General features: G+C 44.7%; 1 protein-coding gene across 5 annotated transcripts in view; it reads left to right on the top strand.

Moving 5' to 3' along the window:
• The first annotated feature begins 563 nt into the window (after positions 1–563).
• Positions 564–16,908, top strand: part of zswim8 (zinc finger, SWIM-type containing 8) — a 37,418-nt gene continuing 21,073 nt past the window's right edge. For all 5 annotated transcript variants that reach the window (XM_084458580.1, XM_084458578.1, XM_084458579.1 and 2 more), the window contains exons 1-4: positions 564–2,179; positions 10,808–10,961; positions 12,270–12,364; positions 14,857–15,029. In XM_084458580.1, the coding sequence (XP_084314706.1) occupies positions 2,002–2,179; positions 10,808–10,961; positions 12,270–12,364; positions 14,857–15,029 (600 nt within the window). In that variant the 5' untranslated portion in view covers positions 564–2,001. The remainder of the gene's footprint in view (positions 2,180–10,807; positions 10,962–12,269; positions 12,365–14,856; positions 15,030–16,908) is intronic.

The following is a 16,908-nucleotide window of genomic DNA, read 5'->3' as shown; positions in this document are numbered from 1 at the left end:
GACGGAGGGAGGGCGTAATAACCTGACAAAGGCTGTCTATGGTGCGCTGGCTTACAGCCACGCACAAAAATAAAGGGGCAGTGTCAGGGCCAAAAATGTGGTTTGTTACCTGAGGGCAACAGTATGCCATAGTGGGCTAAACTGCATTTTGTTGTCCCAGTAAGCTACTTGTAGGCTACTCTGTACAATGACAGAAGTTGAATCTAATCTTATAGGCCTAGTCGAGATAGAGAGACCCTCTCCTATCTCGACTAGGCCTACAACACATAGCATTTTCAGACAAATATTCATAGTGTGAAGAAATACAATAAATCAGCTGTTCCCCTTGATCAGTAAAATATGACAAATACATAAGCACACAACTGTGTGACCATGGATTCCACAACCACCACCAGCACTGTGAGCTCCATGAGATATGACGTGAGGCGGAAGTTGCAATCAGCTGATAGAGGAGGCGACGAGCTGAAGCCTTCGAGAGTAGAAGAGCCATCTTCCCGACCAGAGAGTGTGGAGGATAGGGGGATTACTCAGATCATTTGGGGGGGGACCCCGGTGTCGTTGGAAGGCGGAAAGACGTTGTTTTAGGACGGTAGGACAACCGGTGTCTCTGTCGGGGAAAACAAAAAAGGACTTTTGACTGCTTTCGGGGCGAGGACTGCTCGGTTTCAGAGGGGGAGGGCTTTTAGGGAAATACAAAGGAAAGAAATTCGTGTGGATTATTATTATTAGCGCAGGTTTACAATCGGAACAATACAAATCAAACAGTGACTTATTGCTGAAGACCCCTCCGATAAAGTAGCATGTAGTTAGGTCGTCAAGTATGAAGGGTGGGTAAATCTTCAAAGCTGTCAATGGGTAAACAACAACAAAACCCTTAGGATTAGGAGGACCAAGGGTATCCAAACACGGCTACTATTCTCTCTATAGACAATAACTCATATTTCTATAACCTTCCCGTACACTAGATAATCATTTCGTAATATTTGTGACTGATGACAATCGAAATAATTCTATTTCTAAGCTGTTGGTGGTCTTAGAAACACCACTGGTTGTCAGTGTGAGATTAGCTTGCTTGTTGGCTAGTTAGCATTAGCCAGTTAGCAGCTAGCTAATACATGTAGCCGAGAAGTAAATGTGGAACAAAGAAAGGGAGATGACCAGCAGGTAGGACATACGCGTGACTTTGATGTTTTTCGACCCCCTGGTGTGGTCTCCTCGGTGAAGGGGAAATAGAGATATAAAAGCAGATAGGTTGGGGCTCCAGGCTTTGGGAACACACTGTACGGACTGCCTCCAGACAGGCAGGGTGCTCCACAGCTGAGTGGTCAAGTGGAGGGGGGGTAGGAATGGAAGATAACAAGTTAATGTCATTTAGTAGATTTGCTCTTAAAAGTAGCTAGATTTCATTCTTTAGTATTTTTTATTTTCCCATAGATAGACATTGAAAACCACGCATAGGTGGATCGAGTGAAGAGACCCTTCAGCATTTCTCGACAGCAGCAATGGTCACTTTCTTGTAATGGGGGTTGTCTCTGGATCACTAGAATAAACTCTTCTCAGTCCAACCCACGTAGTTATAAAGGGTCAGACACGCATCAACTCTGACAGACGGCATGGATAACCTACCTTGTCTCAGATAACTAAGTTTTGTACCCTATGGCAACGCGTTAAAATAACAAAAAGTCATAAATGTCCATCAGTCATGTTTTATTGTCAGCAATAGTGAATATAAGTAGGCCGCTATTGAAAGATTCGGCGCTGGGATTTTTCGTACATTTTATTTCCTCTGTCAAACGGATATTATGAGTTCAGAGTAGCTTGCCTGCACGACTACAGTGTTTTGGTTGCGGTCACCCCTCCCCCAACATTGAAAAGAGACTAGAAGTAGTGTTTAGCCTATGCTCACTGGCAGGTCAGGACAAAACTCGCCGTTTTCCTCCATCCGAGGGGAGTCCTTGACCATTGAAGCTCGTCAACCCTGAGTTGTGAACAGTGAGTGTAATGGAACTGATGTTTGCCGAGTGGGAAGACGGGGAGAGGTTCTCCTTCGAGGACTCTGACCGGTTCGAGGAGGATTCACTCTGCTCCTTCATATCCGAGGCCGAGAGCCTGTGTCAGAACTGGAGGGGGTGGAGGAAACAGTCTGCTGGACCCAATTCACCTACAGTAAAGATTAAAGGTACACAGTGAACACACACACACACACATACACCTCTTGCTCTACTTGCTGTCCTATTATTGGCTATTGACCACTTGATGCTTGTTGCGAAATCACAATGTAATGTTCTTTTATTGCCTGTTTTTTGGGGGTTTATATGTATATTATGACAATTTATATAAATGTGTACGTTAGTCCATATTGGAGGTTATGTAGTAGTGTATAGGCTATAAAGTGAGTATCAGAGCTAAGTGGGTTATTAAGTTGACATGTCCAAGCTTCCTTAGGGCACCATGGTTTTCGCAGCATGCCGCCTGTTCTTCAGAGGAAACCTGTTTATTGACAGTACACAACAGGTCATGTTCTTCTGCAGCCCATTCTCTGTAGAGGCCTCTTGGTCTCCTGGAATCACTATCAGAGACCAGCATACCAAGGAGAGGGCAGTTGCTGCCAATTGTTACAGATTTTCCATTTGATTTGTTGGCAGTGATGTCACTGATGTGATACCCATTTGTGGGCAAAGAAAGAAATCTCCCAAAACTGACACTTGTAGCGTCATTCTTACTCCCGCTAAAAACTCCAACATTCCTATTGTGGTCCCTCATTTGCCTCACTCATTGATTCTGCACTTTGCCAAATAGAACGAGTGATTTTGAACTGGCCTCAAACATAACATTATTTGTCAGTCCAGGTTAACTATGTGGTTAGAGTTGCAAGCCTTTTGGATTTGTGTTTTGTGTAAATGGGGTGCAGGCAAAAGTTTCTCTTTCAGCTTGGTCCTGTTGGATGACAGCTTGTGTGTGGGGTGGGGGAGTATTATTAGGTCCAACCTGGTAGGCTTGACTGGGGAGTTATTGGGAACTGAGCTAGCTAGGAACCCGGGGGGGTTAATTATGAGCTAGGAGGGGGGATCTTGGGGCGGGGTCTGTGGGAGAGAGAGTAGTGTTTAGGTTGAAGAAGTGGGGGTAGGGCGAAGCAGTCAGCTGTGGGCTGTATAGAGGGCTTTGTCTTTTGCAGGTCACCAGTAAGGCCTAGTTACTTCAGGGCTGTGGATTGTGGTTTAGCAATATAAACCCCCCATTTTATGAATTTGCATGTTGCTGCTGATCTTGCAGATAAGACTTGCCAAGCACCCAAATCCCCCATATTTAGAGTGGAATTTGTGAAGAAAACACACTATATTTTACCACCATATGATTACTCTGGTCTGTAGCCCAAAACTACGTCGCATGAAAGCATGTTGGCGATAGGTTATTCTTAATGTCTGTAGATTTTGTTGATCGTCCAAAGATTGTGGAGAAGGAACAAACAGGCACACGGCTTCTACTGGGCATGTGCATGCGTGAGTGAGCGAGCAATCCTTCACCTTTTCACCGATCTGGCTACAATGAAACAGCTGTTTGAGCGTGTGTCCCCCATGCTCTCATCTGATTGGTCAGTCAGAAGTTAAGCCACCGTGCAACGGGCAGTGACTGGCTGGCAACATGAACTCTGTGGGACCCTGTTACTATCCGCCCTCCTCACTCTCCCTCTCTCTTTCTCTCCCTTCCGGTCCCCCTCTCCTTTGCTCCGTCTGTTTGTCTTTCTCCCCCTATTCCCAGCTTCATCGGGGGGGCAGGGGGGCAGCAGGGGGGCAGGTGGAGACCGGGGAGCAGGTGTTTGTGTAAATGTAAATCACCTGGTTCAGATCACTCCACAGGGGTTCTTACGCACTGTTTGCTCAGTGAAAGGATCCAGCACATAGTAATGCTGTGGAACTCAATAACAGCCACTGCCTAGTGCCAATTGAAATCTAAGCTAAACATGTTTTGTGTTCCTTCATTTCCACACTAGCACAGTGAATGAAAATTCTGTGGAAAGCATAATTCTCCTAATTGGTAAATACTAGCCTACTTGGCAAGAATGGTAATTACACAATTCTAGTTCCAATAATCCTATACTCTTAGAATTAATTGCAATAAACCATACACGATTACCAACTGTAAACACCAGATTACTTTTAATTAGGTTATTTTAATCTATTGTGCTTCATAGGCCCAATATTGAGTAATTTGACCTATTGAAGATGTGCCACGAAATGCTGCCAAGCGTCTTCATGATGTCCAGCTACTCTACATAGCCTTTCACAGGACTGAGCTGTACTGTCATTCAAGGCACAGGGTGAAAAGGACAGCTATTTAGGAGGGGAGATGTGAGCATGGGTGGGATGGCTGCTGCAATACAAATACAATACACACTATTGAGCTGTGGCCTTGGCCCTCAATGACCTTTCTCAGTTAGGGTTGTGACAGACTATTTTAATAGGCCTAAAACTTGTAAACAAGTTCAGATGCAATTTCACATCAGGATACAGTGCATCCGGAAAGTGCTCATACCTCTTCACTTTTTCCACGTTTTGTCATGTTACAGCCTTATTCCAAAATTGATTAAATTAGTTTTTTCTCCATACAATACCACATAAACACAAAGGGAAAAAAAGTTTTTTATTTATTTTAAATGTTTGCAAAAAATAAATCACGTACATACGTTTTCAGACCCTTTACTCTAGTTTGTTGAGTCACCTTTGGCAGCGATTACAGCCTCAAGTCTTCTTGGGTATGACGCTACAAGCTTGGCACACCTGTATTTGGAGCGTTTCTCCCATTATTTTCTGCAGATCGTCTCAAGCTCTGTCAGGTTAGATGGGAGCGTTGCTGCACAGCTATTTTCAGGTCTTTCCAGAGATGTTCTATCAGCTTCAAGTCTGGGCTCTGGCTGGGCCATTCAAGGACATTCTCACACTTGTCCTGAAGCCACTCATTTGTTGTCTTGCCTGTGTGCTTGGGGTTGTTGTCCTGTTGGAACCTTTGCCCCCGTCTGAGGTCCTAAGCGCTCTGGAGGAGGTTTTCGTCAAAGATCTCTGTACTTTGCTTCATTCATCTTTCCCTCTATCCTGACTTGGGTTGCGAAATTCTGTGAATATTCAAAGTTGGAAACTTTCCATGGGAATCAACAGGAATAAACTGGGAATTTTGGGGTTATTTATACCAACTATATTTACCTTGTCATAAACAGACATAAATCTAAACATTTTGTTTTGTCATGGGCAGACATGCAGGCAAACATTTCTAATACACATTTTTAAAATGACATTTTTTGCTTAATCTATTTGTAAGTAGAACTTTAATGGATTCTACAGCCCTCTTAATGTGCAGGATACTAGGAATTAGCTGTGCATGTGCTTAGGGATGCACGATATATCGGCAATCATATCGGTATCGGCTGATGTTAGTCATTTTTTAATATATCGGTATTGGTCAGATGTGAAAACGGGGCCGATGTGAACAGCCGATAATTATTTCTGTCTAGCTGCTGTTATGTGTGTTGTTTTTGAGAGGAATCAATGTGGTAAATCTATGATTTATCGGCTTTTCCAAATGTTTTGGAGATAGAGACAGTGTTTACATGTGTTTTTCAGTATGATTATCATAGAAATGTTTCGTTCATTTAGTTTTTATACAGATCCTATCGACATCGGTAAACATCGGTTATCGTCCACGACAGCAATGTTAATATGTTATCGGTATCGACCCAAATTTTCATATCGGTGCATCCCTACATGTGATGGAAGAATGCACTGCACATGTGAAGGATGAATGCACAGTACAATGCATTGTGTTCCAGTGCAGCTGCCCACCGGGAACCGGTGGTCTCGCCAGATCCGAGTATGGCCGGATCACAGAGGGAGTGGCCTATTGGGCCGCCGCTCTCCAAGGGTGGTTAGTTTAATCTCGGCTTGAGAGTTCGTCACGCAACCGCAAACCTGTCTGGTGTTGAAATTACAGTTGCGAGCTGAGATAGTCAAGGAGTTGTCTCCCTTTCGCATTGCCGACCGGCCGGGTTGACGAATCCCCAACAGTTAGTAGGGGGTAATTGGACACAAGGTCAGAGACATTTTCTGCCCCTTTGCAACCCTAATCCTGACTAGTCTCCTAGTTCCTGTCACTACACTGGGGAAGCTATTAGCCAGGTGATAAGCGGTGCCTGGTTTCCTCCAGACGTGACGCTTGGCATTCAGGCCAAATAGTTAAATCTTGGCTTCATCAGACCAGAGAATCTTGTTTCTCATGGTCTGAGAGTCCTTTAGGTGCCTTTGGGCAAACTCCAAGTAGGGATGTTGGTGTGGATTTTCCCCACTGACTAATAAACCCATGACAACACCGGTATTACCGGTAACACCATCTAGCCTACAATAAGAGAGCGCTTACTTTAATATTTAACGGTAGACCTTTGCCTTACGTTGAACGTTGATCCTTACGTTGAACAGCGCTGTTGAACACACATCTAAGTAATTTAGATGATGACGTTCAGAGTCAGGCGGGTGGTAGTTGGTCTGAAAAAATACTGATTTGTAAGTTTTATTTTTAGTTCAAGGTGAATACACCTAAAACAAAACTGTCATTTCCTCGTTCAAAGTAGTACATATAAAAGAAAATTAATGTTAATAAACCTGTTTGTACTATTTTTTGCCCAATGAGAATCGATAAGGAATTGGATCGATAAGCAGAATCGAAAATGGAATCGGAATCGCTAAAATCTTATCAATTCCCATCCCAAATCTACTTTCTAAAACAAGAGACTAAGATCATAATCTAGTGCTGAAGGCAAAGTGCAAGAATAGCAAACAAAAAATACACAATAGGTGCTTAAGAGGGAGGATCGTGGTAGTACTTCTTTAAAAGGTGAGTTTTGAGCCTGCGGCGAAAGATGGGCAGCGACTCTGCTGTCCTGACGTCAGTGGGCAGTTCATTCCACCACTGCGGGGCCAGGACAGAGAAGAGCTGTGACTAGGGATGTAACGGTATGAAAATGTCATACCACGATTATAGTGACCACAATTCCCACAGTTATCGGTATTATTATTACAGTATTTTTTAAATATGCTGAAAATGTTCAATAAGTACTAATACTTTCAAATCTTAAAAAAAAAAAAAAAAAAAATTAAAACACAAATAACATGGGGAAAGCCAGGCCTCTCAACGGTTTGAAAAGGCATCATGTCCTTTGCTATGTAATATGGAAGGGCTGCAGGGAGGTATTTGGCATTTTTGGATGTGGGTGCGTAAGCGTATCATTTCCTCTGAAGTCGAAACTGGGAATGACGTCGGACTATATGTCTATGGTAACCTATTTACCGTGGCTATTCAAAGCACGGTAACCGAACGCGGTTTTAATGATAATTTATTTTGAAACGGTAATACTAATAGTCGGAAATTTTCACCGTAGTCTACCGTGAAACCGGTAACCGTTTCATCCCCAGCTGTGACCGTGTCAATCGACCGCAGCGGCCTCGGAGTGATGGGGCAACCAGTCACCCCAATGTAGCAGGGTGTAGTGGTCGGGAGGGGGTGTAGGGTTTGACCATGGCGAGGAGGTAGGAGGAAGCTGTTCCTTTGATTGCTCCTGTAGGATAGTACCAGCGTTTTAAGATGAGCTGCTACAGAGAGCCAGTGGTTTCTGCTCTGACATGCACTGTCAACTGTGGGACTTTATATAGACAAGTGTGTGTCTTTCCAAATCATGTCCAATCAATTGAATTTACCACAGGTGGTCTCCAATCAAGTTGTAGAAACATCTCAAGGATAATGAGTGGAAACACGATGCACCTGAGCTAAATTTTGAGTCATAGCAAAGGAAGCTAATTCATATACATGTGATATTACATGTATTTTTATTTTTAATACATTTGCAAAAATGTCAACAAAAAAAAGATTTTTGACTTTGTCATTATGGGGCATTGTGTGTAGATTTTTGCAGGGAAAAAAATAATTTAAACAATTTTGGAATAAGGCTGTAACATAACATAAAATGTGGAAAAAGTGAAGGGGTATGAGTACTTTCCGGATCTACTGTAAACTGAACAATTGAGCTCTCTGTCTAGTGTCTACTACAACCCAGTTTAGACATATCCATTTTCAACAACTCTTTTGACAAAAGCAGCTCCTGGCTTCCTCAGCACTTGATTTGAGCAAATTTCTCTGCCCTGACGTCAACATAATTTTGGGTTACTGCCTGCTGAAAATAATTTCCTCCCAGTGACATAGCGTTTCTGGATTGTCAACATAGTGTGTTTACGTCAGAGCAATGATTGAAAACCAACTTGACATTTTCTGTTACATTTGTCATATTATCTCTAGGGCTGTCCCCGACACTGAATTTTGTGAGTCGAATCAGATTCGCCTATTCGAACCAGAGATTCGACGATTCGTTGCTCCTTTTTCCGCCATATGTCTAACGTTAGGCTGAGGGGAGACCGCGGGAGTCGGGACAGCTGTCAAACTAACTCAAACTTGCAGGCAGCACAATAAAAGACGCCTGTTTTTCTTGCTTAACATGAATCATCTAGCCCACATTGTCCATCTACTTCAGATGCCCCCATGTTTTTATGCCGTGTTTCCCATAGCCTACATTAGGGTTGGGCGGTTTGACGATAGTCTCCTCAACTGCGCATTTGAAAGTGTGCACAAATAGGCTCATACATTGGGCAGCACTTAACAAGGAAAGGTTTTGTCTGTCACTGAAGAATTTTCTTGGATGTTAGAGCTCAATCTGTCTATGGGAAGAAAAAAAAATTCCAGCGATATTTTGGTGATTGATCTAGTAAGAACAAACTTTTTGCACATCTGTACGGGCAGGTGCGTTGGAGAAACCATACAGGCTGACTGAAATAAAGAAAAGACTCCCGCGCACTGTCCTCTTCACTTGCAGACAAACATTTCATCAACAACGTTTCAACATTCTCAACCTGACAATGGTCTAGAACCGAAACATTGTTGATTTAATAATTCGCCTGCAAGTGAAGAGGACAGTGTGCGGGAGTCTTTTGTTTATTTGGTGATTGATCTAGGAAAGCAGTTTTATGTTGTGATTTTCTGTTTGGGTAAATGCATGTGATTGCTGGTGCACAGTAGGCTAGGCGCACTGCGGAAGGGAGGAGGATTCCCTGCCTCCTTCCCTCCGCTATATCAGTCTTAAGTCTCCTTTTACTGCACAGCAAATAGCTTCAGTAATAGCCAGGGTCTAAAAGCAATGATCCTGTCCTATATAAATCACAAGGCAGGTGAGTTGTCTTAGCCCACCAGTGCATCTTGACAGTTGAGCAAAAAAACGTCTGCTCGACTTCAAGAATCTGAGTCGACTTAAGAGTCTCCGACTGATGATTCGACATGTCGACTTTAAGGGGGCAGCCCTAATAATCTCTAAACTTGATTTATGATATTGTGCACACCTAGCATCATTACAAACTCCCTTCTTTTAAGCCTTCTTCATGCATTCCTAAAAATGGGCAGATGAATTGAAAATGGATTGAATGTGATGGTTATTCATGCAGCTCCTATTCTTGAACTAATAGGTCAACATCAATTATCCAATGACTTATCTACCTGTGGCAAATACTGAGGTGCTCAAATCATCTCAACTTTCTAATGCCAGTTGAAAATCCTGAAATATGGATTATTTGTTCCGGCCCACTGCTGGGAGGATTACACTACCTCTGCCTCATTCATAACTATTAGCATACGTGTCCTTGTGTCAAACAGACCTGGAAATGATTTGAGAAGATTTGTTTGTCTGTTTTTCCAGAGTTCTTTTCAAACAATCCGGTAGCATTGCCTGGTTTTACATGATGAGGCACCATGTTATTCATATTTATATGATGATGTTTTAGGGGATATATATTCAGAAATCAATTCACCTCCTCTCTATACGCTGGTTAGTAGGGAGCTGGTGTTAAACCTAGATCCGTGCGTGCGGGTGTGCCTGCCGGCGTGTTCGCCGTGCGCGTGCGTGTCTCCGGGGTTCAGGACCCCTCAGGAAACCCAAGCCCTTCCTGGGCTCTATGGTTTTCTTGTTTGGCAGCTGTCCTACTTTCATATTAGTGGTGAGAGAACTGAGCTTCAAGTCATCAACAACCCCCCCCCCCCCCGTTCCTCTGGACCTGAATGAGTTTAAAGACACAGTCAGACAGATATCTTGTGGTTCCCAAAAATCGAAAAGGGCTATACCAAGCTTACTCTTTCAGGCGTATTTTGTCCCTTAAAAATATTTGTCTACACATTTGCCTACATTTCAGTTAGTTGCCAACCGAATCCTTGATGTTACACACTGTGCAGAGTCTTGCACAATAGGATTTTATCAGCACACAAACAGCGGACTGCCCTCACCCCATCCTTAATGGATTCACCATGGCTCCTAACCATCTGAACCTCAGCCATCCCAGTCCATTAAGGTATTATTTAGACTGCCTGCTTTCAGCCATATATGGGCAATGGCAGAAGAACTGAAGTCTTAGAAAGGGTTGGCTGTTGAGAGAGAGACCTATATACTGTGTTGTATTCGCAGCAGACCAAAGTGTTCTCAATAAGCGATCAGTGGATATGGAGCTTTGTATTTCTAGACAGGCTTGACCTTTTTTTGTCTCCCATCTCTGGCTTTACCAATTAGAATTTTCACATGATCACAAACACACACACGCACACACAGACACACACACACACACATTCCCACAGACACACCCCACAGGCCTCCGTCGCTTTCTCATGACCTCTGCCATGACCACACACTCTTCCCGTCGGTTTCAACGCATCCTGTTCCTTTTGTCTGTGTTCTCAGATGGGCAGGTGATTCCTCTGGTGGAGCTGTCTGCCAAGCAGGTGGCGTTCCACATCCCCTTCGAGGTGGTGGAGAAGGTCTACCCGCCGGTCCCAGAGCAGCTGCAGCTGCGCATCGCCTACTGGAGCTTTCCCGAGAACGAGGAGGACATCAGGTGAGAGTTCGGACACCCAAACACGTACGCGCACCCTTACACACAGATACACGCACAACCAACACCCATACACGCAGATACACACACAACCAACACCCATACATGCAGACACACACACAACCAACACCCATACACACAGACACACGCACAACCATCACCCATACATGCAGACACACACACAACCAACACCCATACACACAGACACACGCACAACCAACACCCATACATGCAGACACACGCACAACCAACACCCATACATGCAGACACACGCGCAACCAACACCCATACATACAGACACACGCACAACCAACACCCATACATGCAGACACACACACACAACCATCACCCATACATACAGACACACGCACAACCAACACCCATACATGCAGACACACACACACAACCATCACCCATACATGCAGACACACACACACACAACCATCACCCATACATGCACACACACGCACAACCATCACCCATACATGCAGACACACACACAACCAACACCCATACAAGCAGACACACGCACAACCATCACCCATACATGCAGACACACGCACAGCCAACACCCATACATGCAGACACACACACAACCAACACCCATACATGCAGACACACGCACAACCAACACCCATACATGCAGACACACACACAACCAACACCCATACATGCAGACACACGCACAACCAACACCCATACATGCAGACACACACGCACAACCAACACCCATACATGCAGACACACACACACACAACCATCACCCATACATGCACACACACGCACAACCGACACCCATACATGCAGACACACACACACACAACCATCACCCATACACACAGACACACGCACAACCATCACCCATACATGCAGACACACGCACAACCAACACCCATACATGCAGACACACACACACACACAACCATCACCCATACATGCAGACACACGCACAACCAACACCCATACATGCAGACACACACACACACAACCAACACCCATACACACAGACACACGCACAACCAACACCCATACACAAAGACAGACAGACACACATACAGACACACACCCATGCACAGACACACACCCACAGCCATACACACAGACACACACACACACACACACACACACACACACACACACACACACACACACACACACCTATACACGTGCACACAGACAAACTACAACCGGCATCAGCAAATAAAACATATCTCTCCCATCTCTCTCTCTCTCTCTCTCTCTCTCTCTCTCTCTCTCTCTCTCTCTCTCTCTCTCTCTCTCTCTCTCTCTCTCTCATTCCCCTCTCTGCAGGTTGTACTCTTGCTTGGCCAACGGCAGTCCTGATGAGTTCCAGCGCGGGGAGCAGCTGTACAGGATCAGGGCTGTAAAAGACCCCCTCCAGATAGGTGAGGAGTAGCCTTCCACCAGAAAACACACACACACATGCACGCATCTACACATCTCACACACACACACACACACACACACACGCACACACACACACAAACACTCATCTACACACACATGCATAGCGCTTACACACACACCTACACATATCAACATACATTAACACACATACACTCATCTACCCACACATGCACACACACACACACACACACAGACCTTTTAGTGTGTTTTGAGCATCCAGTCCAGATGAGTATTCTCTAGTCTCAGTTCTTTACTATACAAGTTTCCATGTTCAGCTGTAAACTCTAGCAGGGCATTTCTCCAGATAATCCCATATCAGTCGGTGTGTTAGTGCATCTCAGCCATGCAGGATCTGCAGCTTCATTTCATCTGCCCATCATCCCAGATGACTGGATTATAGTCGCTGGGCCTGGTTGTGGCCTAGGGATTACTGCTGCTCTAATAGTCCTAAATGGACATAAATGAGCCTCGCTCACCAGCTGCAACACACACGATGCGTTTGAGTACTAGCAATGCAACCTTGTTTGAATACTAGCAATGCAACCTTGTTTGAAGACTAGTAATGAAACCTTGATTGAATACTAGTAATGCAACCTTGTTTGAATACTAGCAATGCACCCTTGTTTGAAGACTAGTAATGCAACCTGTCTTGAATACTAGTAATGCAACCTTGTTTGAATACTAGCAATGCAACCTTGTTTGAAGACTAGTAATGCAATCTTGTTTGAAGACTAGTAATGCAATCTTGTTTGAAGACTAGTAATGCAACCTGTCTTGAAGACTAGTAATGCAACCCTCCCTCCCTTTGAGAGAACCCTAGTCCAGTGTGACTAGATTAGATTAGTAACAGGTCTGTAGACGAGCAGGTCAGACCAGAGATCAGCTCCAAGACAGGAGAGAAGGCAGGGTGTATTTTTAGTGTATTCAAATGTGGCCGGCTCGTATTTAGATGAGCACAGAGAAACCCTGTTTGTGTGGGCATATAGAGACTCAAATGGAGAACTTTATAGTAGCCTGATAGTGCAGGGATGCTGCTCTAGTACTCCACTCTGGGTCGTTGAATGAATGAAGCCACAGGTCCGCAGACATAAGTGACTTAAAGCAAGTGCTTTATTATACGTTGGGCATTTCTGCGGGCACCTAGGGTCAGACACAGACAAAGCAGGGCACCCTCCCCCTCTACACGCAGTCCACTGGGCATGGCTAACGATTGGGTCACTAATCCACAGTGCTCAAATGCCAACTGTTTTGGATCGCTGTTTTGGAGTCTTGCCAACCCTGTATTTTCTTTTTTCAGAACAATGGCGAAGGACTCAGTCTGGGAATATTGAATGCAGATAGCTCACCGGTTTAGCCATTTCTATATTAAAAACGATGAAGGGCTCTAGATCAGCTTTTTCAAAGACTGTCCGTCTCTGCTTGAGGTTCTGTCTAGCTTAGTTGTCAGTGTAGTCACTGTCTGAGTAATCCCTGTTTGTGTTGAGGGTGTCTCGTTGTTTTGCTTTGCACAGGGCAAGTCTGAGATGTTAGGTTCCATGAATTAGAGTCCATTGTGAGGTAATGGAAAACCCTCTTTCTCCCAGTGGATGTGGGGGGGGAAGGGAAGTAGGTTAAAGGTGTGTGTGCATGCATGTGTGTGTGCGTGCGTGTGTAGGGCAGAGTCAGAGTGTGCGTGGGAGTGCGTGTTTGCATGTGTGTGTGAGTACCAGGTACAAAGAGCTGAGACTGGAGCAGAAACAGGGCTCAGGTCTCTAAAGGGGTCCAGTTGAACTTGGAACAGTCAACCAAAGTTGTCCGCCTGCTCGCCCCATTTTTCCCCCCCTCCTCCTCTCGCTCTCCTCCCCCTTTCCTTCTCCTTTCCCTCTCCTCCCTCCCCTCCCCTCCTGCTGTCTGTCGACTCTCCAGGAGAACTCTGGCTGTCATCCAGTGGGTAAAAGCTTTTTGGCCTCTCTCTCTCTCTCTCTCTCTCTCTCTCTCTCTCTCTCTCTCTCCTACACTGCTTTCTCTCTCTCTCTCTCTCTCTCTCTCTCTCTCTCTCTCTCTAATTCTTTCATAACCTTCAGCCCTCTCTCCTTCCCATCTATCTCTTTCTCGCACTCCCCCCCAATGTCTCTCTCCTTTCTCACTCCTCCTTTCTCTTATCCTCCACTCTCTCCCTCTGTTTGTATCTCCTACCTAGTGTTCTCTCTGCGTATGGAAATAAAACTGCCTTTCATTTCCTGTCTGGCAGGGCAGGCTCAGGCAGTATTACAACCCTGGCCTGGTCTGTGCCGTTCAGCTGCTGGCTCCCCATCACAAAGTTAGCGTGCTACGCTAGCTGTTTCCTGCCCCACTTTCTCATCAGAAACTATTTCTCATTCCTCTACAATAGCTTAGTCTGAGTTTGTCAGCTAGGCAGATGCAACTTTTAATACATGACATTTTGCTCCTCTGTCTTTCTTTCATTCACTCTCTCCATCTCTCTTCCCAGGTTTCCACCTCAGTGCCACCGTTGTGTCGCCCCAGGCTGGCCAATCAAAAGGGGCCTACAATGTGGCGGTCATGTTCGACCGCTGCCGAATCACTTCCTGCAGCTGCACCTGTGGTGCTGGGGCTAAGTGGTGTGCCCACGTTGTGGCCCTCTGCCTCTTCAGGATCCACAACGTGAGTGTGGCTGTGTGTGAGACCTCGTGCACGAGAGACACTGTGTGTGTGTGTCTGTGTGTGTCTGTGTGTGTCTGTCTGTGTCTGTGTCTGTGTCTGTGTCTGTGTGTGTGTGTGTGTGTGTGTCTGTGTGTGTGTGTGTGTTGAGCATAAATAAACCAGGGATCAAGATAACAAAATTTCAGTCTGTCAAGAATGGAATTATGTAATTTGTCTGTTATTGAGCTGTTTCTTGGTGAGACAGGAGAACGTAGTTAACCTTTTCTGTTAAAGGCTCTGCTTCTGTGGGTGAGCGTGTGCTTGTGTGTGTAGCTCTGATTAGTCTGTCTTTGGGTGTGGGACTGGGTCTGCTTTCTCCTGATATTAGTGTACATGGGCCTTGCAGCAAGTTGTGTTTTTTCTAGGTAGGAGCATTCTCTCCTTCAGCAAAACAAAATGACGTCTGCATTTAAAATACAATTTGTTCAACCAAATATAAAAACGTGACAATATGCATCGTCAGATGAAAAACTGTCTCGTGGTAACCACACCCACACACACACACAAATGTAGGCCTATATCAAGCAACTTTGGGTACCCAGAAAAGCGCTAGTACTGTAAACATCACAAAATGGAACTATAGGGCAAATAACAGCATTGTTTTGCATTTTGTGTTTAAAACCCCCCACTATTTTTCTAGTCATATTCACCATTCAAGTTTTGTTAAAAATATTGTTATACAGTAATATCGTATCGATGTCGTGAACCCAATATCGTGTATCATATCGTAAGATTAGAGTATCGTCACACCCCTATGACACACACACACACACACACACACACACCCCCTCACATACACACACCCCACGGGTTCACCCACAGGCCTCCATAGCTTTCTCATGACCTTTTACGAGACGCATGCGGAGGCTCATTAGGGCCTGGTGGTATTGAATGAGGAGGATTAGTCAGTAGTCATTACCAGCTCCCAGGTCCAGATGGAGAGCCAGGCCTCCTGTCACCTGCCCCATGTTAGTCACCCTTCTATTGGAAAAAGGATATGGAGACCTGTCACCTTAATCCTTGAGCCGCCTCAGTAGCCCTCCATTCAGATTGTGTGACGTGTGAACAGGCTACACAGGCTGACATTTTGCTGTGGTATAAAATAAGTGCCACAAGCAGTTGGAAGGCAACAGGTCAGTGGTGTTACAAATTATGCACACAGAATTCGATTTTTAACCAGACTGTTGGATATTAAATAATGATAATAGCTACTTACTATGCAGCCACAAGGGAGTCAGTTGTAATTTTTCTGGTAATTAAACTGGGCTCCTAAATCAGGGGTCCCCAACCTTTTTTGCACAGAGGACCGGTTTCATATAGCCAAATTTTCCGAGGCCCGGGGGGTAGCCTATCACATTGTTTTTTTTCTGAGCCTATAATGTTGTAGTGTAGTCGTTTTTTCACATTCTTTTTGAGCATTCTTAGTGCATATTATTCTGGTGTCACCACAGATGATGATTATTATTATTATTATTATTACAGGCCTAATAATAATACAAAAAGCTAGCTAAGAGCGCCAAGGCAGGCAACACACAGACACAGTTCACGTGGCTAGCTCAAGATCAGCTCGGGAGTGCTCCTTTATTTGGAACTTCCGGGTCGGAAGTTCAAAATATGTAAATTGTTGTGGGCTTCACAGATGGTGGTTACTTGGGAAAAAAATGACCAACAGACTGAACGCAGTTCAATGTAGTAAATGTATTACCCCACCACCCCCCCACACAAAAAAAAAAAAATTTTAGGCTATACTTTCCGAGGCCCGGTACCGGTCCACGGCCCGGTGGTTGCGGACCAATGTCCTAAATGTTGAATTGAATCCTAACTGGATTTGAAATAATTT

Source organism: Borostomias antarcticus, assembly GCF_949987555.1.
Source record: "Borostomias antarcticus genome assembly, chromosome: 25".
Lineage (NCBI taxonomy): Eukaryota > Metazoa > Chordata > Actinopteri > Stomiiformes > Stomiidae > Borostomias > Borostomias antarcticus.
This window is presented reverse-complemented; position numbering and strand designations above follow the sequence as displayed.